Source organism: Rattus norvegicus, chromosome 3, assembly GCF_021556685.1.
Source record: "Rattus norvegicus strain SHRSP/BbbUtx chromosome 3, alternate assembly SHRSP_T2T, whole genome shotgun sequence".
In the NCBI taxonomy this organism is placed as follows: Eukaryota; Metazoa; Chordata; class Mammalia; order Rodentia; family Muridae; genus Rattus; species Rattus norvegicus.
Window position 1 is genome coordinate 163,336,562 of NC_141536.1, and position 25,144 is coordinate 163,361,705.

General features: G+C 49.5%; 1 protein-coding gene across 2 annotated transcripts; it reads left to right on the top strand.

Annotated features, from left to right (window-relative positions):
* The first annotated feature begins 2,074 nt into the window (after positions 1–2,074).
* Edn3 (endothelin 3) lies at positions 2,075–24,745 on the top strand. 2 transcript variants are annotated; one of them, NM_001077650.2, is made up of 5 exons: positions 2,085–2,306; positions 2,942–3,122; positions 21,443–21,610; positions 22,496–22,561; positions 24,646–24,745. In NM_001077650.2, the coding sequence occupies exons 1-5, from the start codon at positions 2,255–2,257 to the stop codon at positions 24,680–24,682; spliced, it is 504 nt and encodes a 167-aa protein (NP_001071118.2). In that variant the 5' UTR covers positions 2,085–2,254; the 3' UTR covers positions 24,683–24,745. The 2 variants fall into 2 exon arrangements, with proteins under 2 accessions (XP_087509785.1, NP_001071118.2); XM_087653659.1 differs by lacking the exons at positions 21,443–21,610; positions 22,496–22,561; positions 24,646–24,745 and adding an exon at positions 7,738–7,934 and having other exon boundaries at positions 2,075–2,306.
* The last annotated feature ends 399 nt before the right edge of the window (positions 24,746–25,144 follow it).

A 25,144-nucleotide genomic window follows, 5' to 3' on the forward strand; every position in this document is an offset into this window, starting at 1 on the left:
ATCCACCAGAGCTCAGCTTTCCAGGGGTTGTTGGCAGGCAAAGAAGCTTTGTGACTCTTGCCGCACCACCAAATCATCTGAGCCCCAAGTTACATCATGTTCCGGTTCAGATTACTTCTCTTTGATTTAACAAAATTAATTTTAAAAAGGAATGCTCTATCTCTACCACACAAGGAAAGCCAGAGTTGATTGCCATAAATAAAAAATGAGAACACAATTAAGAGTAGAGCACAATGTCATTAAGTCCCAGCTGGACTCCAGTCCTGCCCAGGGCCCAGCCATTGACTACTCTCCTTGGCCACAGAAAGAGTAGTACTGCTGGTTGGAACATTGTGGAGAACAGGTCTACTGATTTCCCGAAACAGCAGTAAGAGTAGAAGTCTAGGAAGGAAAATGCCTTTGGCATTTCCACAACGTGTCCAAATCACCGTGAAGACCAGTTCAACTGCTGTCTCCCCTGAGGGCCAGCTGCCTCCTCTCTGCCCTCCCTGTTGTTCAGTGTCTTATGCTCTTAACCAGGGTTCTCCACCTTTAACCTTCCTTATCTCAGCTGGAGTGAAGACCCAGGGCACACGTCCATCCAGGCCGAGTTTGCTTTGGCCCCACCCACAGAGGTCAGTGAAGACAACTGGGCTGTCAGTGCCCTGGACAGTGGCAGATGGGTATTGTAACTTCGAGGAAAGAGAGAATGAGAGGTATCTCCCTTGACCTGGTGAAATCCAAAATGACTGTTAGGAAATGGGACCTTGGAGGTGACCAGGTCTTGAGAGTGAGCCTTCAAGAATAGGGTTAGTGAACCATCTTGTAATAGTTAATCATAAATAAGGCCCCAAAGAGGACCTTGGCCATCCACCAGAATCCACCACTGATGAAGAGCCATTCATGAACCATGATAGGCACGGGACATGGTCGGATTTCTAAGACCTCAGAATTGTGAGCAGTATGTTTCTGTGTATGATCCCTCAGCCCAAAGTGTCTTTTGACACACGGCAGTCCAAAAAAAATATGGCCTTCAGCTGGAACCCATGGAGGTAGGGTCTTCAGTCTCCTTCTACTTACAATCTCCTTTCTCCATGTCAGTGACTGGCATTGGCTGTGAGGCCTCGGTTTCTCTTCGTGTAGGATCCCCAATGGGACTACTTTGCCTGGCTGGTTTGGGCTTCTTCTTGAAGTGCAGACTGAGCCAGTTAACAAAGGTTGTATCCCATTCATGGATTGCCTCGTGAGAGTCACCTGTACCAGCTCTTTGGATTCTATTTAGAATTTACTTAGATTTTAGAATACCAATCATTAGACATACTGGGGGGAATGGGAGGAATGACTTTGAAACCCACGTTTTATGACAGTAGTCAAAGGTTTGCAGACCCATTAAACTACAGCGGTACCCTATAGCAAGGCACCTGTGGACAGTTGTAAGACTTTGAAGAGAGGTCCCTCACTAAAGGGGCCAGTGAGGAAATGGGACTCCCCAGGAACCGCTAACTCACATTGAACGGAATCTTTGTGACTTTGCTCTGGTACCACGGCCCCACCTGACACTCAGAACTTTCAGAGTCAGGGAGCTGGCTCGGTCAGCCATGAATCAGAAGAGTAAAGTACACGGAGGGCCGTGGCACAAGGGCCCTCAACAAGGGTAAGGCCCTTGGTGAATAGAGCCTTTCCTTTAGACTGATTTCAAAGGAACAAGAAGCGGGCAGCCCTCTGGGCAGCCCTTTCGTGGTCTTGGTGCTCCTGAGGTGGGGGTGTGGTTGCTTTGGGCTGGGCAGGGGGTTTCAAGTGTGAGTCTAAGTGTAAGTGAGCAGTGTGCACTCCGGCAGGGGGTGGCCTTCAAGCAGCTGTTGGGACCTTCACCCCATCCACCCACAGGGAGTTCGGCGTCCCGGCCTCTCTCTAGCCCTGGGTGAGCCTGGGGCAAATGTGCCTCTGGTCAGCTCCCCCCCTGCGCTTGGAAAGCGACCCCCGTGAGCACCAGGTTCAAAGGCCCGGCGCGGCAGTTCCAGCCCCTCCGAGGGGCGGGGAGGCGAAGGGGGTGGTGCGGGAGCCAGAAAAGCCTGAGCCACAGCCGGCCAGCCCTGCGCAGGGATGGGCAGCTCGCTCTGAAAGTTCGTGACCGCCTCAGCCAACTAACTCTGAGCCCTGGGACGCCCAGTTCAGGCAGCGGCAGGACTCGAAAGCTGTACCCAGTCTCACTACCCTTTTGCGGTCACAAGCGGCCACCCTCCAGGCCCGGTGCTCCCGCGCCTGATCGGGGTTCATGGAGCTGGGGCTGTGGCTCCTTCTCGGGCTCACAGTGACCTCCGCTGCAGGTAAGCAGGAGGGGCGGGGCGGCGCGCCTCTCCACGCGGGAGTGCACACAAAAGGAAGCCAGGCGCGGGACTGTGTTGCGGGGAAGCTAATGAAGTCTGGCTTTGCAACCTGAAGTCGCCCAGGGGCGGGTAGAGGGGCCTGAAGACAGAAAGATAACTTCCACTGAGTCTGGGAGTTTTCAGTTTGGGAGGCTTTCTTTGGGCACTTTTCAGAGACTACAAAATCGAGTTTCACCCAGTGAAGAGCAAACAGCTTTCAGCAAACAGCTTTTCAGCAAACTTCTCAGGGACTGAAATAACTCTCAAGTTTTCACTGAGTGCGCATGGAGCTTTGTAAACGTTTTAAGGCATTTGGCTTAGTTTGGAGATTTAGGGGGAAATGCAACCAGTCTCCAGACATTGCAGAAGTTTGGTTGAGTCTCATTCTGGTTTGGGGGGCGGGGTAGTGGGTGCCAAGAACTCTGTGTCAGCAGCTCAGGAGCCCTTCAATCCTCCTCCTGCACGATTTGTGCCTTGCCCCCAGCCTGGGGGCTCTGGCAGAGCCAGTGTGTCCCAGGGACTCCCTGAAGCTGGATCAGAGAGGGACTGTCCGGAGACTGTGGCTGGCCCTCATGAGAGCATTGTGTCCCCAACAGCTGCACTGCCTGCACAGCCTGGAAATGCTGGGCAGGAGCGGGGACCAGGCAGGTCTGGGGACCAGGAGGAAAAGAGGGTGCCTGCACACCACCGACCTCGGCGCTGCACGTGCTTCACTTATAAGGACAAGGAGTGTGTCTACTACTGCCACCTGGACATCATCTGGATCAACACTCCTGAGTGAGTTGGCCTGGGGGTTGGGGGAGGAGTGTGGCTCTGGGCCAGGTCTGAGGCGTCAGGGTTTTTGCAGCCCACCTCATTCAGACCCCTGAATCTGCCACAGTGCAGAGTTCAGCTCTTGCAGTGGCTCCCGGCAGCGTGAGTCCTATCACGGGCCAAGACCAACCCACCTCCCCTCTGAGAACCTAGCCCTGAAGGAACTCAGTGCTGGATTTGAGATGTGGTGGGGAGTTCTATGCTCCTACCCTAGAGGCTCATTGGGCTGAGACTTGCTCCCAACCCTCTTTGGAATCCAGTGAGAGCAGCTTTGGGGTGGAGGGAGTGTAGGAAGGTAGGTTTGGCAGACCCAGATGGCATCCATCACATGAAACGGCTTCTTCCATTCTTTCCCATCTTGGATGCCAAGCCAGACTGATACTTGTGGCTTATATGGCTGCCACTCCCCAGGGCTGACCCCACTGTCTAAGCCATGACCCCAGAGGGCCTTGCTGTTCAGCCTTAAAATCTCTCACAAATTCTAGTAACAGGTGCTGATATAGCAAAGTGTTTCTGGGTATCACCTTTGATAAGGAGCACCTTCCCTTGGGGGCATAGAGAAGGTTCCACTGTCTTATCTTCTACTCAATTTCCACTGGACCTCTGGGGTCCCCTCTGTGCTGAGACATGACTTGTAAGCAGCTATAGGGCATGACCTTGTGGTCACCATCTCACAGGTTGTCTCTTGGATCTCTCGAATCTTGGTTTAGACGTCACTAAACTCAGTCCCTTGGGTATTCTCTGCATTTCTAGGGACATCCACTTGAACTTGCCTAGGCATCTTTGTCTGGGAGCTTGGAGATGGCTGAGCACAACCCCTCAGCCTGGATCGGCAGCTAATTATCCTCCTTCATGGTTTCCTTTCTCTGGAAACCCATTGGTGTCAGAGTGCTCTGGGTCATGGCTTTGAAGAGTTACTCACCCACCTAGACATCTCAGTAATAAAGCACACAGGAGAGGGGGTACTTTGAGGGTCTAGTGTCTTCTGAATCTGTTGACAAGACCCCTAACCATATCCAGGTAGGTCTGAAATCTTCCCAAGTGCGTAGAGTGGCAAGCAGAGCTGATTTCACTGATGAGCCATCCAGACTCCTGCACAGGTCCTGGGCTTAGGTGGACCCTGGGTTTCTTTAATGGTGGCTGCTACTGTCCTGAAGCTTTGTAGACCCTTACTGAGTCAAGAGCTTCCTGGGACTCCTCAGTTCTGTAGCTAATCCAATGGAGCCATTTACTTCCCAGCTGTGTCTGATGAGACCCTTGTACAAACTGTCAACCACAGTGGGGAGACAGAAGAGTTTCAGGGGTGAGTATTGGGTGGCCATGGATTGGTGTCTCTTCTCAGAGTCTCAAGTTCATCTCTTCTTAGAACCACCACGCTGACTGCTGTCCTTGATGTCTAATCATTTAGAAACCATTGTGATCCCACAAATGAGCATTCCAGAAAGGGGAACCTGGGCAGTCAAGAGGCCCTGGGTCCTGGTCTTGGCTAGAATCCCACGCTGTAAGTTTAGGAGAAGAGAAGAAATTCAGCAGGAAGGGACAGAGTGGAGTCAGGAATTAGAAACTACTTTAGGTCTCTGCTTGTCCTCTAGTGTTCTGAGCACTGCTTGGGCAGGAATTGAGTATCTGGGACATGTCCTAGAGGCTCCATAAACACCCAGAGATATTTGAGGTCCTGTGTTGGAAGTTTGAGCTGTCTTGAGTGGTGTAAAAGGATCATCTGCTTTTTCTGGGATAGCCACCTGGAGGAGTTTCTCCTAGTGTCTGGTCCATGTCCTTCTCTCTTCTCCTACCTTGCTTTACTCTACCCAGTGGGAGGGAAAGGGTGTATCCAGTGTCCCCATGCTCCATTCAGCTGCTTGGGAAATGAAAGTGATAGTTGCCAGACTTTGGGTTCAGACAAGATAAGTTAGCAGGGAGATGTATCCTGGCCTTGCTTTCTTACTTTCTCTGTATACACACACACACACACACACACACACACACACACACACACACACACACACACCCCGTTCAGTTCATCCTCTTCCTCCTCTCCTTCCTTCCCTTAAGTAGACCATTTGATATCTTTAAAATATTGGGAACAAGGTTGCAATGAGAGAAAATGAGCTCTGGAGGCCTCCAGTGGAATAGAAGAACCTGAAACGGTATTGCCTAGCTCACAAGGTCTACATCACCCCTCCTACCCCGCCCATCTCAACCCCTCCTCTCCCTCCGTCTCACATAATTTCTGTACTAAAGGGGCCTAGTGTTCTCACTCCCCAAGTATCCTCACTAGGCTGTGACTGCTGCTGGTCCCTGTGGCCGGGTGCTCAGATTGAGGGAGGAGCCTTGATCCTTGATCCTAAACCAAGAACCTTGAACTTGGGGAGTTTCTGCCTTTTCATGATGCTCCCCTTCCTGTCCATTTGGTTTCATGGAGATCAAGTCCACTGTCTGGCTTTGTCTTTAAAGGACACTTATGTGGACCTTCTGAAGGTTGTGCTGAGTGGGCTTGGTTCTACATCCGAGGCTCTGAAGGAGTGATGTTGGAAGTTACCATCAAGCCTCAACCTTGTCCTCATGGGAAGTTAACAACCCTTTAGGTTCAAGAGACCTTTATGCTCCCAAGACTCTCCTACACAGAAGCTCCAAGATTCTGTGGCTCCTCCAGGTCTGTCATTCCCTGAGCTATTAGACTCTACGCACACACTCAGTATGCTATAGATGGTCCATTGATGTTGGCTGACTTTTGGTTAAGCTCTGAACCTGGTTTTGCTTTCCCACTTTAACTTTTGCCATGGCTCTAGTGCGAAGGGCATTCTTGCTCGCAGGAGGTCTCTTTGTCTAGAATGGATAGCCCTTTTCAGAGACCCTGCACTTTACTGCACTGTGGAGGTCCATATCTCCCCAGGTGCCTCACCCATAACTTTCCTCATGGTCTCAAACAAAGCCTATAGACCCAAAGGTCCACACTTGATCTTTACCAGTTGGACTTCTTAGCATCTGAGGTCACAACTGACAGATGGCACAGTTTTTCCTAAAACTTGCCTCAGCCATGTGAGGAACCCCACTTCCCACAACTTACAGACAAATTCCCACACTGCCAACACAAACAGAAACAAATCCAAACCAAGGAAAACCCATTCCTTCTGGTCCTGGAAAATTCACAAAGCCTAAGACAGTGAATGGGGAGGTAGTGCATGGGATGCCATGTGTGTACACACTTGAGTGGGGAGGTAGTGCATGGGATGCCATGTGTGTACACACTTGAGTGGGGAGGTGGTACATGGGATGCCATGTGTGTATACACTTGAGTGAAGAGGTAGTGCATGGGATGTCATGTCTGTACACACTTGAGTGGGGAGGTGGTGCATAAGATGTCATGTGTGTACACACTTGAGTGGAGAGGTGGTGCATGGGATGCCATGTGTGTACACACTTGAGTGAAGAGGTAGTGCATGGGATGTCATGTGTGCATACACTTGAGTGGGGAGGTAGTACATGGGATGTCATGTGTGTACACACTTGAGTGGAGAGGTGGTGCATGGGATGTCATATGTGTACATGCTTGAATGGGAAGGTAGTGTGTGGGATGTTATATGTGTACATACTCACATGCTTGGAGATGTGTCCTACCTTCAAGGCAGGTGGGGATTGTACCACTAGAGTCCACCAGAGAGACAGAAGCAATAGAGTGTGTTTGTACAACCTCGAGGATATAGATACTGCAATATGATCACAGCCAAAGGCCATGAATCAGAATTCTGTCTTTGCAAGGGTCTTAAAGGCTGCCAACTCGCTCGATGAAGGCCATCTAGGTTGTAGGAGGCAATCTGCTTTGCTCAGAGGATACTACATATGTGGTAATGACATCTGAAAAAGATCCTTACAGCTGCTTCTAAGTTGGTGTTTGACTGGGCACTGAAACAAAATTAACCCTCTTGGGACATTGAGTCCACATGCCCCAAAGAGAAAGTCCCTTCTGAGGTAGGTGGTTGGAAATAGTTAGTTCTGAAATAGCAACAGAGCAAGCAGGGCACCCAGCAAAGAGCCTAATGTGTGCTTTCTTCCCCACTGCTGTACCAGGGGACCCGACATCTGTTAATCCCTTAGGGACATCTGAGGGAGCCACTGTGATGCTGGGATAGCGACCGTGTTTCCCAAACAAAACTCTGAGCCACATGGCTGACAAGCAGGAATGTATTTATGGAAAGAGCGGGGCAAGACACTGAATCGTGACTGTGGTATGGTGGGGAGACCGGAGCTATCTTGCATCTCTGCTTGACCTTGAGTTCGGACCATGCTCTCTGTGTGGCAGGAGGTGCCATCCACTCCCCGATTCCCCTCTGTAGGGCACAGATTCTGGTGCCCGTGTGGGGCAGTGACAGGGGGTGTCCCTGAGTTTCTTCAACTGACACCTCCTAAGGATGTCCAGCCTGCTGCCCAACCTTCGCCAAAGCATGCCACGCTGACTTAATCCCGCAGGAATGACATTTGTTTTGCGTTTTTTCTTTCCCCAAAAGAAGAAAAGAGTAGACTGATAATGATAATAATTAACACAACATTTGAACTTGCATTTTAATGTCTTTTACTGCAGAAAGGCACAAGTTGTGCTTTCAGCATCTGTGATCTTCAAGAAAGGCCTTTTAGCAGGTTTCGGAGAGCAGCTGCCCAACTGTTACAAGATCCCAGTGGAATTTAGGGGTTGGAGGTCCTGGCTTCCTGCAGACTAGAGCCAGCTCTGCACCCATCGTGGCATTTCGGGATCCCAATAAAAGTCACCTTGTTCTGTGAGCCAGTCCTTGGTGGGACCATGTCTGTTGTTGCATTTGAGGCAGAAAGGACAGTCTTTGTGGCCATCCTCGTGTTGGGAACATGTCATGAGTGACTTACAGGTCCACAGTGACAACGTGGATTGGTCACACATCACTTTGTGAGAGCTGTACAGCTCTGATTGTGGTGTGTGCATGTGTGTGTCCTCCACAGTGGAGGCTGAGTGTTCAGGAGGCTGAGTTGAGTCCTTTGCCTGGGGTTGTAGAAACCCTCAGCTCAGTAGTATGGTTTCTGGAGCTGCCCTCTCAGGTTCCCCCTGTTTATCTTTTCTAGCACAGGCCTCCATGCTGTGCTGAAACTAACTCCTGCATCCATTCACTTGACATTGTGTGTGTGTGTGTGTGTGTGTGTGTGTGTGTGTGTGTGTGTTCTCACATGGGTATGGTTACATGTGTGACTATGGTTGGAGGCCAGAGGTCGGCATCCTCAGTCATTCTGCACCTTAGTTTTAGAGACGGGGTCTCTCACTGGGGTCTGGGACTCATGGATTCAGTAGGATTGACTACCCAGAACATCCCAGGGACGCCCCCATCTTGTCTCCTTAATGCTGAGATTGCACACACCACCACATCCAGCTTTTCATACCAGTGCTTGAGATCTAGACTCAGGTCTTCATGTATGTGCAGCTTCACTGACAGGGCCATCTCCCCAGCCCCAGAAACATCTTCGTGGATACCATGTCTTCATGGCAGTGGGGTGGGCTCTGGGACATAGTTCTTATCTCTGCCCACTTCTGTTCTTTACACGGGCAATGTCCATTCCTATACACAACTCTTTGGAATAACACATCTGCCCCTTTGCAGGATTAGTTTTATAGACATAAAGAAACACACAAGCAAAATCACAAACTCCATAGTGTGCCTACATTTTATTCCGGAAGCCTAGGGTTGACTTGATGAGAGGAACATGACTCTGTTAGCCTTCAAGAGATGTGGGTGAGCCCTTGTAGTGTGAGCCTGGCATACTGGCAGGTTTAGTTTGATGGTAGAGATACTGGGATAGACAGGTGGGTCTGAGGGATTCACAGCCCATTGGCTCCGTCCTCTGAGTGGGACTTTTCTTTTTCTGACTGTTGCTTCACACTCCGCCCTTCCTTAAGTCCATGCCCTCACTGGCCGCTCACTGCCTGGTGTGATCACAAAGAGAGATGGATTTGCTTAAACCCATCCTCCTTTGCTGTCCAGAGTCTCGTACACTTTGGACCCAAGACTCATAGCATCTAGAGAGAGAGGGGCCCTGGGGTTCCCTCATGCGAACTTTCACAAGCAGGGGAAGAAGACCCAGGTGTCATTAAAGAGCCTAAACTCTAGGGTCACATCTTCTTGTTAGAGATTACACTTTGAAGAAGTCGAAGAGTTCTCTGTGTGCCTGTAGGAGAGTGAAAATTCTGTGAAGGTAACTGGGAGAAATATCTGGTCAACATAGTGCTTTGGAGTGGTCACCTGCAAGGCCTTGAAGATGTAGCCATCACAATCCAGGACTATTTCCCATCTCTTGCTCGGAAGACATCAGTGACTACAGAATTCCTTCTAAAGTTGACTTCTTGGTCTCTCTCTTGGCCAGGAGGACCACCCTCTGTCCCTACCCTCTGTCCCTCTCAGACGCGCAGCATTTCCGGATGCTGTCTACTGGTGTCCAGTTAACATAAAGGTTTCCAGACCTTGGGGAAAGGTGTGTCTGGCTGTCCCAGTGGCTGATAAGTAGCTAGATAAAGCCACCTGTGTCCAAAGGTTGTTGCAGGTGGGGGTGGGATTTTTGTCCCGCCCTCTTCTCTTACTTCCTGTTGCTTCTCTTTGTTCTTGGTAAATAATCAGAAGGCTTGGGGACTGGGTCATGGTGCTCCCTGAGATCCCTGATGTTGGTCTGGTGCTCCCTGAGGTCCTGGCACAGGCTCCCTTGGCACAGTATGCAGCACCCACCCATTTCAGGGTGAGGTAAGAGCTCTGTTTGGCCTCTCTCTGTTAAATCTCATGGAGAGTTGAAAGGAAGGTATGGCCTGCCTTCTTGCCTGGGAGAGTCTAGTGGAGTCCAAGAAAGGGATTTGCAGCTGACAAATCCTGGGGTTCAGAACTTCCTACCCCATCTCAGTCCAGACCAGGCCCTGAAGTGGGTACAGGAGACAGAGTTGCCAGCATTGATGCAGAAGAGGCTGTGATCGTGGGCTGCCTAGAAAGAACTGCATGGTACGCTTTCAAGAAGGATGCTGGCCAGATGCAGTGATGTCAAGTTCACAGTTCTGACTGTTCCCAGTCTGACTCTTGAGCTTGGGTTTTTCCATGTATCTGTTTCCAGGTTCTCCTTGGGAGTCTAACACCGTACACGTCAGCTTTGAATTTGATTAACTTAGTTCTTAGAATATTTGGGCAGGAATACATTTTACTTGAGAGCCTTGGGGTCCAACTTCAGAGTAGGTTTGAAGGTCATCCACAAGAGGTGACTTTCCCCTGGACTTCCCACTGGCCAAAGGCCCCCAGAGTCAAGGAGGAAGAGAGATCTTGCCTGGGAGCAGAGTCAGCCTAGGCTGGAATGCAGCTGAACCCTGCCTGAGGCTCAGCGGCAGCTTGATTCGAAGCAAGAGCGCTTGGTAAGAAAAGGTTGTGACCCTGCATGACCCCAAGGGGGCATTTGGGTTTCCGCTAGATGAAAGGGGTGTTGCAGTTAGGAACTTGGCCTTAAATCTGAAGGCCTTTGCAAGTCCCTGACATCTCTGGTGTGGTTTATTCCTACAAGAATTTAAAACAAAGGAAGCTGGGAGGTAAACAATGTTTCCTTTAAGGAGGCTCCCTGGCCATGTCTGGAACCGGACTGACTTCAACATTCCAGCTCTCAGTCCCGAGCTGCACCCTTGGTGTCTCAGGATGTCTGCTGGGGAGCTGTTAGAGAGTGCAGCCCGAGCCGCCGGAGGAGACCCTGTTTAGCCACTCCTCAGCTCTCCAGTAGTCCCATGTCGCATGAGGGAAATGGCTTGCTGTTGTTCTCTGTTAGGACAGCAGCACCGAACATGAGGAACTCAAACGTACAAAAATCCACACGAGCACTTCTGCCCCTCAACTGCTCGCAAAGGGAAAACCGACCTGCAGAATGGCTGGTTGTGGCGGATAACGGGTTGTTTGTCTCCGAACAGTACAGGAGGCTAAATTCCCAGCAGCCCACAGGTCTCCCTAGCATAAAGTGACAGGGCAGGACCATGCTGTTGCATCCTCCTCAGCCCTGACACAGAGTCTTAGAGCCAAGAGCTCTTGAACAACTTGGCAGCACTCAGCCTGGCCTTCTTTTATGGCCTTCCTAGGCAGACTTAGCAGGAGGCTCTAGTAAACAGCGACAGAGCTCCACATCCTGACCCACTAAGTCAAAAACCAGAAACAGATTTGGTTCTTGAGTCTCTTAGAAAGGCCCAGAGACAGGGGTGGCCAGAGGGACAAAAGGCCTATGGTAGACATAGGAAAGGAAATTGCGTAGCTGAAAGTTAGAAGCCACTAACTGAGGATACAGAACTGACTTCCGTGTGTCTCTCGTGAAACAGAATGGAGGCTGAAGACCAAGGTGCTTCTTAGGACAGAGGCACCAATACCTTAGCACGGGAAGGCAAGGTATTTTCATAAAGTTGGAATGAGGGAAAAAGTCTATACCTGCACAATACGAACAGCTTAAGTGCTGGCCTTGTACCTGCCCGCTTCTTGCCGTTTCCCTACCTGACTTCTCACGGGAGGATAAAGACTGACTCTCTAACAGAAACCAGGTATTTCAGTTTTGAGCGAAGCCTTGCATTTCCCAGCACTGTCAAAATGGCACCGCACAAGGCCACATGCAAGGTGTTGTCATCAGTGCGATGACATTTGATCAAGCCAAGTCACCAAGACCTTGTGCGTCTTGAAAAGGAGCCAGGCAGGCTTCATTCACATCCTGCAGGTAATTTAAAGAGGCATGTGATAGTGTCGGCATCTTGAAAACCCCCTCGATGGGGACCCTCTCCCTCCAATCCCTGCTCTGATCTGCCTCTCTGGGCTCCATGTCTGGCAGATCTTTGAGCCCCATCTGTCCGCAGCTTTGCATAAAGTTGTAATGAAGCCAGGTCAGAGAGACGCGGCTTCTCAGGCCTATATCTGACTTGGAGTTCGTCAGGGTCATGTGGGGCTGGAGAGAGAAATTCTAGCTCCTTTGATGCCTTCGGTGGCACAGCAGAGGGGAAGCTACCCACTCCCAAGGGCTCTTTAGATGTCCCGTTTTCTCCATTATTTCTCTCAACTTTTCAGGGGCGAACAGAGCCTTTAACTCTTAAGCTTCCTCATAAACATGCCAGAACATTTCCTACCATCCTCTGTTCCTCTGACCCCTGTGCGAGGAAGGGCAGGCAGTTTCTGTGTTCCAGGGAGCTAGGAGACCATGGTTACTGTGGCTTTTGGGTTTTATGGGAGTTTTGCTTGTTTGTTTTTCAAAGGCCCAGTTAGTTGGGTAAAGCTTTCCAAATACAGTTGGTGAGACCCTGGGCATCTCTCGGACTGTTGAGATTCCTGCTGGGTTGTGGTGTTCTTGTCAGAGCCGTGTTCTGGGGCTTTCTCTGGGGATTGAGCAGTTGATGGTGCTCGTGTAGTGGGGAGGGTTCTTGAAAGATTCCAGGTGGGGTGTGAGGTTAGGCGACCTTTACAATTAGTCAAGCAATCTTCCACTTGTCAGGTCCTCCAGTGGGGAAGAAAAGCATCCAGGATCTCAGACAGTCATCAGTTTGGCTGGAGCTTGGGGTGTCCCTACTGATTGGTCCCTCCAGTCTTGTCCTTGCAACCTGCTCTGACTAACATGACATATGTGTGGCCACAGTGGTTACAATGAGATGGAGATCCAACACTTAGAGTTCTCCTAGGGAGGCAGACTCTTACCACTAACTGTTTGCTTCATGGTCACTATAGCAACCATCCAAAACAACCTGAGACGATTAATACAGCCAACTTGATGGTCTAGAACCACCTTGTCTAGTTGAGAATGCTGTTCTTGCACACTTGTGAGGGAGATTACAGATTGGGTTAAGTGAGGTGTGTAGACTCTCCCTAAATGTGGGGTCCTGGATTAGATAAAAAAGCAAAGCATCAGCAGAGAACCAGCAGATGTGATGTGCCAGCTGCCGCATGCTCCTGCTTGCCGTGCCTTCTGCGCTGAGAGAGACCACGTCCTCAAACTGAGCTGAACGACAGTCTCATTCCGTAAGTTGCTCCAGCTGGCTATTTGATCACAGCAAGGAGGAGAATAGTTACTAACACAAGGAGGAAGGATTTCTTCTGTTCACAGTGTCAGAGGGCGTGGTTGGCATTGTAGAGGGGGAAGACATGGTAGAGCACAGCAACCAGGAAGCAGAGACAGAGAACAGGAAGGGGTCAGAGTGAGACACACCTCTCTTCAGTGACCTCCTCCACCTCCTCCTTGTCCTCTTCCACTCTGTCCTCCTCCTCCCCATCCTCTTCCCTATCTTTCTCCTCCTTCTTCTCCTTCTCCTCTCTGTCCTCTTTCTCTCCATCCTCTTCCCCATCCTCCTCCCCATCCTTCTTCCCATCTTCCTCCTCCTCCTCCTCCTCCTTCTCCTACTCTTTGGTTTATTCAAAACAGGGTTATCCCTGGTTATCCTGGAACTGACTCTGTGGACCAGGGTGGCCTCAAACTTAGAGATCCACCTGCTCTGCCCCCACACCCACCGCTGGGATTAAAGGTGTGGCCACCACTGCCCAGCTTAGTGTCTTCCAATACCTTCTATGGACTCCCAGTGGTGCTGTGATGACCTCATCCTGTGACTCCAGCCAGAGCTTAATCCTTTGATTAGGCCAGAGCCCTAAGACCACTAATCCCCTAGGGTTTTATAATTCAATGAAGTTGAGAATTAAGATCAATTGCCACAGCTTGGCATTGTAGTACTGTAATCTCAGCTTCTTGGGGGAGCAGAGATGACGGGATTGGAATTAAAGTCGATAGAATGATTTGAAGAGCTGAGTAGACAACTTAGTGAAAATAAATGGTAAAAAGAAAAAAGCAGAACCATGTTTGGGGGTGTGGGTTAGTGGTAGAGTATTTGTCTAGTTGCATGAGGCCCTAGGTTCAATGCCCAGTATTCAGAGTGGGTGGTTAATCATCGTGTCTCCCAAGACAGATGGATGGGGGACCAAAATTGTAGAAACCTACTCAGCCAGTTGGGAGTCCTGCCCGTTTAGGAGACAGTGAGGCAAGACCTTACCTTCTTGACTTGGCAGATACTTACTGAGGGGCTGCAATGAAGGACATGAGCCAGACACCTGTGCAGAGCTGAGCGGGCAGACACAGCCAGGGGCTCAGCTGGACAAAGTTCTGCTGCTTTGACGCCAGGAGACCGTGTCAAGGCTAGTCGCCAAGGATACCATACCTTCAGAAGAAAATATGTCCCTAAGTCTTGGAACTGGCAATGGGGTCAGTGCCCAATAGTGAGGAGCACTGTTTGGGAATGTCTTCAAAGTCAGCACTCAGTCACAGCCTGGGACCCTCGGTGGCTCATGGTTCTAAATTTTCTACAGTCTCTAGTTCTTTCTGGGGGCCGTGAGGGCCTACCATCGCTCTTCCAACATTCATCTGTGAGGGTTTTCTACAGAAGAAGCAAAGGAAGCTCCAGGTGCTCAGTGCCCTGCTCCAATGTTTACGAAACACAAGGAGTGGATGAGATTTTATGCAGCTAGCAATACATGTTTCCTGTTTGGGGACAATGGACATGAGGAACCTCAGCTTCCTGTCCCATTTCATCCTTGGAGGTTGGAAGACCACCCTGTGGGCTGTCTGACTTAAGGCCTGGCCCATAGCTGATTTCTACGATGAGTAGAGGATGAAGGATGAATAAACTCAAGGCCTCTGGTTGGTTCACCCATTGACTGGAGCTGGGCTTTGAGCAGAGGAAGGGAAGGAGGTAGTGTGTTTTCCTCCATCTGCTCAAGGACGGTGTGAGCTCAACTTGAAGTTCTACCATGGGCACATGGAAGGAGAGGATTTTAGCAAGTCCCTTTGTTGTCTGTGTCCCACTTCTTTAGAGAAAGATATCTCTGCTTGGACACATGGCAACCTTCCTGTGATATCTGAGAATGTGCTTGCCACCTCATAAGTACAGGGTCTAGGCTCAATGGGAGTTTGTTATAAAGAGAGAGAGAGAGATACCTATTTAGGTGTGACTCATGGCAGGAACTTATTGGTAGGAGACAGGACACCCTCAGATCAGAAGGGATAAACAGCTCAGAGAGCAGGGCTGCTGCAGTGTGGGGGACCTGGGGACCTGGGGACCTGGAGGGACAGCTGATAACTAAGGCGAATCAGAGACACCTGGCACAGAGCAGCCCCACAGTGCCTTTGGATCTTGTGCTCCTTCATTAGGAATTTTGGGGGGGGGGCAGGGGAGAGAGAGAGAGACACTGGGTGGCTCATCTGAAACAGGGCTGGAGAGACTGAGGCAGGTGACTGGCAGGATGAGGAACTCTGGAAACTGGATTCAAGGAGACAGGAACCTCTGACACTGGCCTCAGGTTCTGGATGGAGAAACCCCTACTTTCCATTATGGACAGTGGGATCCCATCTCCAAGATTGTTCTCCCACACCATCCTGTGCATCTGTATACAGCAGGCAACCTACAGATGCTTGTTGACACGAAGAGAGTAACTACCTGGCACTTCTGCATCTTGTCTTACTGGGGGAGAACACGATTGTAACTGGCTAATGTTTCGGAGCTAGTGCACACCACGGCAGAGGCCACCTTCCTTGCCTGAAGAAGTAAGCAGAAGATGATGGCCCAGTGGTTCCATATAGGGAAGGCTTTAATAGAATCTGAAATCAAGCCATGGCCAGACAGCATGCCAGGGTCTCAGAGTTGTTTGTCTGCAGGGTGGAAGGTTGTATCCAGCGATGGCTGCTGGCTCCTGACTACCTACTAGCTAGTGGAAACCATTTGTTTCTCCTCTCTTAGTCAGGCCAGCATGGTCCCCAAAGCCTCTTGAACTGCACGCTGGACTTCTCTGGTCTGCCCTGTCTTTTTTGCTTGACTGCTTCAGAAGGAAAAGCATGAAAAGGAGGAGGCAGATCGTGAACTTGACACATGTTCTGAGAGAACAATGAACATTCCCTACTCTTGGGGAGATATTCAACCAGAACTTTAGTTTTTATAACTTAAAACGACAACTATGTTTATGAAGAAAAAAATAGTTATAGGTACAAATTTTGAGAATGTTTCGCTCTGCCTGGCTGACTTCACATTGTGAGGGACTCTGCTGACCCAGGAGCTGTAAATTCAGGCGCTCACCTTAGCCAGATCTTCAACCACCAAGCAGAAAGTGAAAGACACTGAACTATTGCAAGCACAGGAGCCTTGGGTTGGGTGGAACGTTTCCTTGCAGCCATCACAAGGCCAGCACTGCCATGGCAAGATTCAGGGCAGCCGACCAGACAATCTTAGTCAAGCAAGAGAAGCTGAACAACACACTGTTGGATGGAGGAAGCTAGCCATGCCAATGTGCTAATCTGTTTGTGAATCATTGCTTTGTAGGCAGATCCTCCTGCTTTACAGTGCTTGCCCAGACCCTTCTCCAGCAAGTGTTGCTTCAAACCATTCAGTGGGAAAATGAGGAACAATTTTTCCTTCAGTTTGATTTACTTTCCTAATGGTTTAGAACTCAGCAGATGAAGCCCCTCTGCTTGTTCCCAGCTGGATCCTTTCATCTGTGCCCACTGTTTAACTGTCACAGGCAGTTGCCAACTTCACAGATAGAAAGGTGGAACTCGCCCGTTTATGTAGGAAAAACCCTAGGACTGGGAAGTGTGTGTGTGTGTGTGTGTGTGTGTGTGTGTGTGTATGTGTGTGTGTGTATGTATTTGTGTGTGTGTTTGTGTGTGGTGTATCTGTGTGTCTGTGTGTCTGTGTGTCTGTGCGTGTGGTGTGTGTGGTATGTGTGTGGGTGTGTATGTGTGTGTGGTGTGTGTGTGGTGTGTGTGTGTTTGTGTGTATGTATGTGTATGTGTGTGTGGTGTGTATGTGTGTTTCTCTAAAGTCATTCTTGTTTAAAAACTTCTCACAGAGAGATAAATGAATGGTGTTCTGCGTGGCTGTGCAGATGAAGATGAATGCAGGCGACTTAGGAGCTTAATATTTAATAACATTTATAGATGACATTTGGGAAAACTTGAGAAACAAAGACACTGTGATAAATAAGATTCTGGCATCTTCGTCACTGATTAAGTAATGAGTGTTCTCAGCACATAAGTTGAGGGATAATTCACTACACAAGCACACAGAGCACTAGACGCTGCATCTGTAGGTACGATGGGGAGCGTTTTGTTTATCCCATCCCTTCATCTGCTTCCCTTGTGTGGAGCTCTGTGATGTAACTGACACCGACAGATGGAAGGACTGCCGGTCTCCACAAAGAATTGCATTATCTAAACCCAACTGCTGAACAGTAGGCAAGACACAGTGGGGCTGGGTGTACTGGTCCAAGGTTCTCGGCTAAGTTAATTCTGTTTTCATGGTTCCACTATTAAGTATGTCCTGTTGCCCATTCAGGGATTGGTGACAAAGGGCGATAACACGAATGAAGTACAGGCTCTTGTGAGATGGGTGTGGTGTATGGCCTGCCTGTCAGGATGATGGAGGGCAGGAAACAGAACTGTGGTCTTGGAGTTCCTTTATTGCTTAGTCACACATCACAAACACAGCAGGCCTGATGAGTGGGATTTTTCTACTGATGAAACTCACAACTCAAACCAATTAAATAATCAAAGGGTCTAATTTTCATTCATTGCTAACTCGTTGCTGGACATTTTCCCACGAAGCATCTCATTCCAGCAAATGCCTGACAATCGTTGTGTATACTGAGAGGGTGGGGTGCAGGCCATGTAAGTGGTTTATAACTTAATAATGGAATTACCAGGTAATCTCTCTGTACCCTGTGTACGTTTTCTATGCCTGAACATACAGGCTTGATGTTTCTCCTTTATCAGTTTTTCATCGCCCAGTAGCATGCGAATGCTGGCAGGAGTGGGTGTGTCTATCTTTCACACTTAAAATATAATCCTAGCTGTGCGGTGGGTGCTTAAGAGTCCATGGAGTTCTTTGTGATGATGCTTTCTGCCTGCGACTGAGCTCATTCAGATGCAAAGAATCTGGTCTTGTCAAGTTGGGATTCTCTCACAATTAGCAACCAAAGGCTCAATTTTTTTTATTTTTGTTTTTAATTTCTTTTGTTTTTATTATTTTATTTTTCTTCCTATAAGGTCTCATTCTGTTGGTCACCCTAGTCTGGAATTCACCAAGAAGCTGAGGCTAAGGTCTAACTGAAAGACTGAAAGTAATTCCCCTGCCTCAATTCTTATTCTACTTTGGCTTTGTATTAAGTCCATGGCTAGTATGAAAGAAGCAAAGGATTTGTTCTCCTCCTCCTCCTCCTCCTCCTCCTCCTCCTCCTCCTCCTCCTCCTCCTCCTCCTCCTCCTCCTCCTCCTCCTCCTCCTCCTCCTCCTCCTCTTCTTCTTCTTCTTCTTCTTCTTCTTCTTCTTCTTCTTCTTCTTCTTCTTCTTCTTCTTCTTCTTCTGTGGCTTTGTTTTGCTTTTTCTTTTCTTCTTTACTTTTTTCAGACAGTTGGCCTCAAACTTGTTATGTAATCAAGATTAGCTTTGGTTGTTCAGTCCTCCCATTTCTTCCTTCCGAGTGATGGGATTAGAGGTATGAGCCCCCACACCCAGCTATGCTACCTGCTCATGGGGAGGAAACACCCAGACCTGCCTCTGATTTGGAGGGCCACTGCTTGCCTTCTTTGGCCTTGCATCTTCCACCCTTTGTGAGGAATCTCTAAAACTGAACGCATCTTTTTCTAGAGAGTGTTCTCAGGATTCTGAGCCTTGGGATCCCCTACCTTAATGTCCCCAAGCCCATGGGGGTATTATCTAGTATCTGACACTGGAGGACACAGCAGGCTCAGACATGCATTCCTCTGCCTGCAGGGTAGGCACTTGTAGGACGGTGAGTAGGTAGGTCTTGGATGTAATCTGGGCGTAGTTGAGGCTACCTGGGTGTGGGATGAAGAAGAAGGAAGAGAAACCGCAGTGGTGTTTGGATGCCAGAGTCCATCTGAGATCTCTAAGGAAGACCTGGATCCTTCATGTAAGCTGGCTGTTCTGAGGGACTGTGTACGCCATTTTTACAGGTTGAGGAACAGGATTTTTTTTAACACTAGCATTTATCCAACTGACTAGTAATTTTTTAACATTTAGACCTGGAGTTGGTGGGCCTTCATGTTGAGCTCTTGTTCCAAACCCTATATGTGTTCACTGGGATAAGATTGTACCGCCAGCTCTTAAAAGCCTTCCATCCCCTGGGGAGGGGGATCAGCTCTGTAAACACTCTTTGAAGCTGTCGGGGGCGTTTGTACATGACGGTTTTTTTTTTTTTTTTTTTTTTTTGCTTGAGACTGCAGGAGAAGTGCTAACATGTCTCTATTAACAAACATCCAGTCGCCTTATTCCCTTACTTAAAACACTTTCGACAGAGCAGTTTGCTTCAGCTGAGTGTCTCTACACCCACAGATGCATAATCAGGTGACAGCAATTTCAAAATTGCAGGTCTCCATGTTGATGGAGAAATGGGAGCTTTACCGTTTTCCTCACGTGTAATTTTCACCAAGGAACGGAGGACTGGCTTTAATGTCAACACTTGGAGATTTACTGTAACCCCGTTACTGGAAAAAATATACCTTCAGCCAAATCTGCACCCACAACAATGGTCACATTATCCTTCTTCCCTCCCCCACATCCTGGTCCCGAGAAAGGATCCAGCTCCCAATAGGACTGGACCCTCTGTCTCCCACCACCTTGCTCAGCTGCTGGGTCTGCCTGGGTTAGCAGGGAACTCACTCTGCTGCCCCTTAGGGTGCTCAATAGGGAGGAGTTGAGACAAAAGCAAGAGGGGCTGGGTGGGGTGCTCTTCCCTGATCTCTAACCCAGCATGGAAGAAGTCTGTTCCAAGCATCTGGTCCCACAGTCACCCTGCCTGACTCTCCTCTACAGCCCCCAAAAGGCTTCCTGGTCGTGTGCTTCTAAGGAAAAGAAATTCAATTTGATTTCATTCTGAAAGCACAGAGAGGATGTTAGGCCACCCTTTGAGGTAGATAATTGGTGATACTCTGTGGGCCTCAGAGAAAGAGGGATGAACAAGTAGGCCAAGACTTACTGGAAAAGGGCCTTTGGCCCCATAAGTTTCCTCAAGTTCTTAGTAATTTGTCCCCCAGATCATGTCAAGTTACATTAATGAATTAAGCATGTGGTTTTTAACTTCTTCTCACTCAACTCTAGAAGACTTTTCTCTCTGGAGAATGAGCCGTGGTTAGGCTGTGCTTGCTCTTAAAAGTCAAATTTAAACGTTTATTGCTCTAGATGCCTCCCAGTGCCAACTGTAACCATAAGTGGTCGATCATTTCAGACAGTTTTTGCTGCACAATAACACCTTCCCATGATGAACTCCACTCTGAGCCGCCCCACTGAGGCAGTGGCGACAGCTCCCGGAGAGCATGGAGTATAGCCAGTGGTGTTTGTCCCTTTGAGGACGCTGCATGCAGGGGCTGGGGTGGATCTCTAATAACTGTAATTTCGTCTGCCCCATTTTCCCCAGGGCCAGCTATGAGGCCCGCTGTGTGCCCTGCCATTCAGTTCAGTTAGTACTAAAGTTACCAGGGATAGCCACGGGAGAGGCACCAGGTCAGGCCCCAGACAAGGACCAGAGAATGGGTCAAGTAAGTTATCCTTGGAGGGAGCCTTGGGAAACCGGTTTCTGGCAGGAAAGCCCAGTGGTTCATATGTGTGCATCTGTGTATGTGTGTGCATGAGGAGGCTGGTGGTCCACCTCAGGTGCTTATCCTTAGGAGCCATTCACCTTTTTATGAGACAGGCACAGGCAGTTGGGCTGGCAGGCCACCAAGCCTCAAGGATCCTGCTGTCTCTACGTCCCTGGCATTGGGACTATAAACACAAGTTACCACACCCAGCTTCTTTATGTGCCTTCTGGGGCCTACTCAAGTCCTCATGCTTGCAGGGACTTTATTAACTGAGACAGGCTGGAGACTAGCTAGAGGTCCACGCTCGGACTCAGGACCTGCTCTGGAGGAGCTAGGCCTGCGTAGTTTCAGCTGGAAAAAAAGGAGAAAGCCAACTGTGTGCCGGGAGGATCTTGGAGCCTGGGGCATGTGTGGAGACGGCAGCCTGGCTTCAGGTACCTCAGTGAGGCTGAGGGCTCTCCTGACTGCATAAGTTTGCCTCAGCACTGTAAGGCTGCTAGCACAGTCAGCCCCTCCCTAGGCCTCCTGCATCTCTTGCCATGTCAGCAGCCCATTTCGGTGTCTGGTTCACTCTGAATGGTCCCCAACTAGCATCGTATAGTGGGGTGCTTCACCCTGGAGTGTCTGAATAGATTCCCCCCTCACATTTCTCTGTACTCTGCAGACAGACTGTGCCCTATGGACTGTCCAACCACAGAGGAAGCCTCCGGGGAAAGAGGTCCTCGGGGCCAGTTCCAGAAAGTTCCCAGTCTTCTCCACAGACACGCTTACGTTGTGCCTGTGCAGGGGTGGATGACAAGGCCTGCGCATACTTCTGTGCACACGTCACCAGGTATGACACAGCTTCTAGTCCCACTCATGTCTAGGTACAAACCACCAGTGGGCAGAGCTAAGCCAGGGCCTTCACAAAGGTGGGTAAAGGGTAGCCTAGCCAGGTCCTCAACCTTCCTTGCCTTTCAGAACATAGGCCAGAGCCACAGCCCGTAGCTGTGTGAACAAACCAGAATGAGTTGGGAGCATTTAAAGACTGAAGACCCCACCAGTCTCCATGTGCATTTATAGCTTTTTTAAAAACAGCAAGCAGGAGTTCATATTCTTGCTACTTCATATGAAGAACCCCTTGGCCTGGGCTTTCAATTTGGTTTCTGTGTCTCTTCTCTGAAACCGCATGGTCTTCTCAGCTGCACAAAGAAATACATAGATCCATTTTGAGCAGTAAGCCACCATATTTGTCCCAGGGCTACCTGGACCACTGTTCCCTAGATAGGTACCATGAACCTCTTGGCTCCTCCTCTTTCTCTTCACATTGGGCCAGGACTCATCACGACAGCCAGGCAGAGCAACCTATCAGCAGCCCAAAGAAAGGGCTGAGTGTGTGGATAAAACTCCTGTGTTCTTCTTCAGGGTGGGCCCAAAGCAAAGCAGGCACTGTAGCTTCGGGGCTGGGCTCTGCCACCCGGAGAACCTGGGCCTAGCTGCACACTTGTTCTCACACCTGGGGTGTTGAGGACCCAATGAGTACCTGAGGAGTGTGTTTGGTACTCAGACATCCACCCACTGAGCCTTCAGTCCTACCGTTGGTGCCTGGCACTTGGTCCTTGGGAGACACACACTAATTAATGTGCTTGTTCGTGGGGAAGAGGAAGTAATAATTTGACACCCCCAAAAACCAGGCACATGGAAATGCTAATCCCTGAAACCTGCTGTGTCCCCACAGTTATTCCAGGAGAGCAGAAAAGGCAGCTGCAGAAGAGAAGCAGGAGACTGGAGGTCCACGTCAAAGGTGAGGGCAGGATACATTCATTCAGTGAGTGGAGAGCTGGCGTCTGGGCTCAGTAAGTGACCAGTGGGACTCCAAAGCTCACAAGGGTCCCCGCCAACAGACAGTGATACCTCTTGGTCTGTCAGCTCTGGGTGTATTTGGTCCTTGTCACCTTCTTGGTCTTGAGCAACCCTTTGTGGTTTTGGAGCACCTTCACCCTGTGTCCCTCTTAACTCCAAAGTGGTGACTGCCAGCTTGGCTCTCACTGGAATGGCAAAACAGTTACCTGCCATTTGCATAGTTCCCCCAGGCTGAGCTCATCAACCCTACCTTGGCCTCTACTTTTGCAAACAAGGGATTCCTGTTGCATCATTTCTGCTTGGTAGAAGTGAGTGTGCCACATGGGCAGTACCCCCGCCCCCACCACTCCTGGCTCATTTTGTTATTGTTTTAATACCTGCATCTTTTTGTGTTTGCTGTGCATGTGTGTGCGGGCATGGGCGTGTGTGTGTATACCGGGTTTTTCTTGTTATTGTTGTTTTTTGAGTTTTTTTGTTTTGTTTTGTTTTGTTTTTGTTTTTGTTTTGTTTTGTTTTGTTTGGTATGAGAAATCCCGAGGGCTTCCTGAAGTCATTATCAATGATTCAGCCACACATCTGCAATGGGACAGCCTGGAAATGGCTTCAAATCCTGCAGGGGATGATCAAGGGTAGATTAATCTAAGCCCTATACTCAGGAGCTTCCCAAATCCATAAGATGACTTCCAGTGGTCTAGAGAAAATGGAAGGAAACAGAGAAGCTGAGGTAGCAGCATGTCCTCAGAGCCTGTGCCAGAGCCCGGCTGGTCCCTACCCAGCCTGCTCTTCATTCTCCCCCCCCACCCCCCGCTTTCATCACTGTTTGGTACCCCTAATCAAACTGACGCCGGTGAGAGCAGGCCATGGTTCAAGCTATGCATCCCTTGTATCATTTATTAATTGCACACGCGTTTCTTTAGCCACGGTCGGTGACGCACCTGTTACATATGCTGGAGCTTCATCATTCCTGAGGCGCAGGGGAAGGCACAATGGATCTTCTTTCAGTTTATTTATTGGCGGAAGCAGACAGTGGACAAATAGATACAATACAAACGGAGGAGAGCAAAGGAAATCTCGACAGTCGATCAGGGATGGAAAGAGCTGGGGTGCTGGGGTTCGCCATTGGGTAGACAAGGAGCCAAGACCTGTAGGAGGGAAAGCGTGAGCTATGGATGCAGGAGGGAGAACAGTTTCAGGCAGGAGGAATGGGAAGGAGGAATGTCCTGGGGCCTATCCAAAGAATGGCCATCAAAGGCTCCCTGGACCGAGAAAGCACATGATGCCTCCCTCCCACAATGCTGCTGTTCTGATTGTTCTGTCCCATGACCAAAAGATGGGACTGGGGTGCTGGAGAGGCATGCAACTGGAAAGTGCTTGTTCTACAAGCAGGAGAGTGAGTGTGATCCCCGGAACCCTCACAAAAAGCTGGTTGTGGTAGTCAAGTCTGTGACTATGGCTGGGATGGCAGAGATACAGTTCCTAGGGGCTCCCTGGACACCTAACCCAGCCTAAACAAACAGCCCCAGGCCACCAAGCTAGACATTATCTTAAAAAAAAAAATGATACCTGTAGTTGCTCTCTGACCTTCACAGGTCTCTCCTCTCTCCCTCTCTCTCTCTCTCTCTCTCTCTCTCTCTCTCTCTCTCTGTGTGTGTGTGTGTGTGTAGGTGTGTGGGGTTGTACACATGGTTGTCTGCCACTCCCACTCCTCCCTCCATCCACACACCCACTACGGCTTGTCAAGACAGCTTTCTAGAACGTTTTACTTCATGTAAAGTTCTCACGAAGACACTTCCTGCCAGAGGAGAGTCTTCAACTCACCCTGCATCCCTCGCTGTTTAGATGGGGGTTAGGAATGGCCAGAGTCACACTCACAGAGTGGCAGCTGCTGCCTTCTCCCACCTTTGTGCTCAGTTTCCAGGCCGGAGACAGCTAGAGGTGTGGCCAGGGTCACCTCTTCAAACTGGAAGAGCTGGTGTACTGACCTGATATCCCTCTTCTCCTTTTTGTTCTCTTTCCTTGAAATAGGCTGAAGTCAAGGACAGATAAAGTCCACCAGCCTTAGCTGGCTTTATCGGACCACAACTGATGCTTCTTGCTTCCTGCGGTGGATTTCCCCCGGCTCTCCCTGCCTGCCCACTCTCTTCCAGGAAAGAGCATTCGGGTTTGTGCTTACAGAGTTGAATTTCCACCTCTTTGGGGACAAGGCGGAGAATTGGCCTGAGGCAAAAATGAAAGAAAGAAAAAGACCCATCCAAAGAACCCCTGCTTACCCATACACCCCTTCTCCAAGAAAGCCCAACTGCAAAAGACCCCAGCTTCCCTAATGGGTAAAATGATCCCACATGTGCCCTGGGAGCCAGATGCCTGTGGCTCCAGTTTCACAGGGAAATCGTTTGAGAGGTATGTTAAGTCAGAAAGCCACTTACTGGCTTTTGACACGACTCCTCTCGGAGAGTAAGTGGACACCGGGCTGGCTCTTCCCGAAAGTAAACACTCATCTATCTCCTTGAAGATTCAGAACACC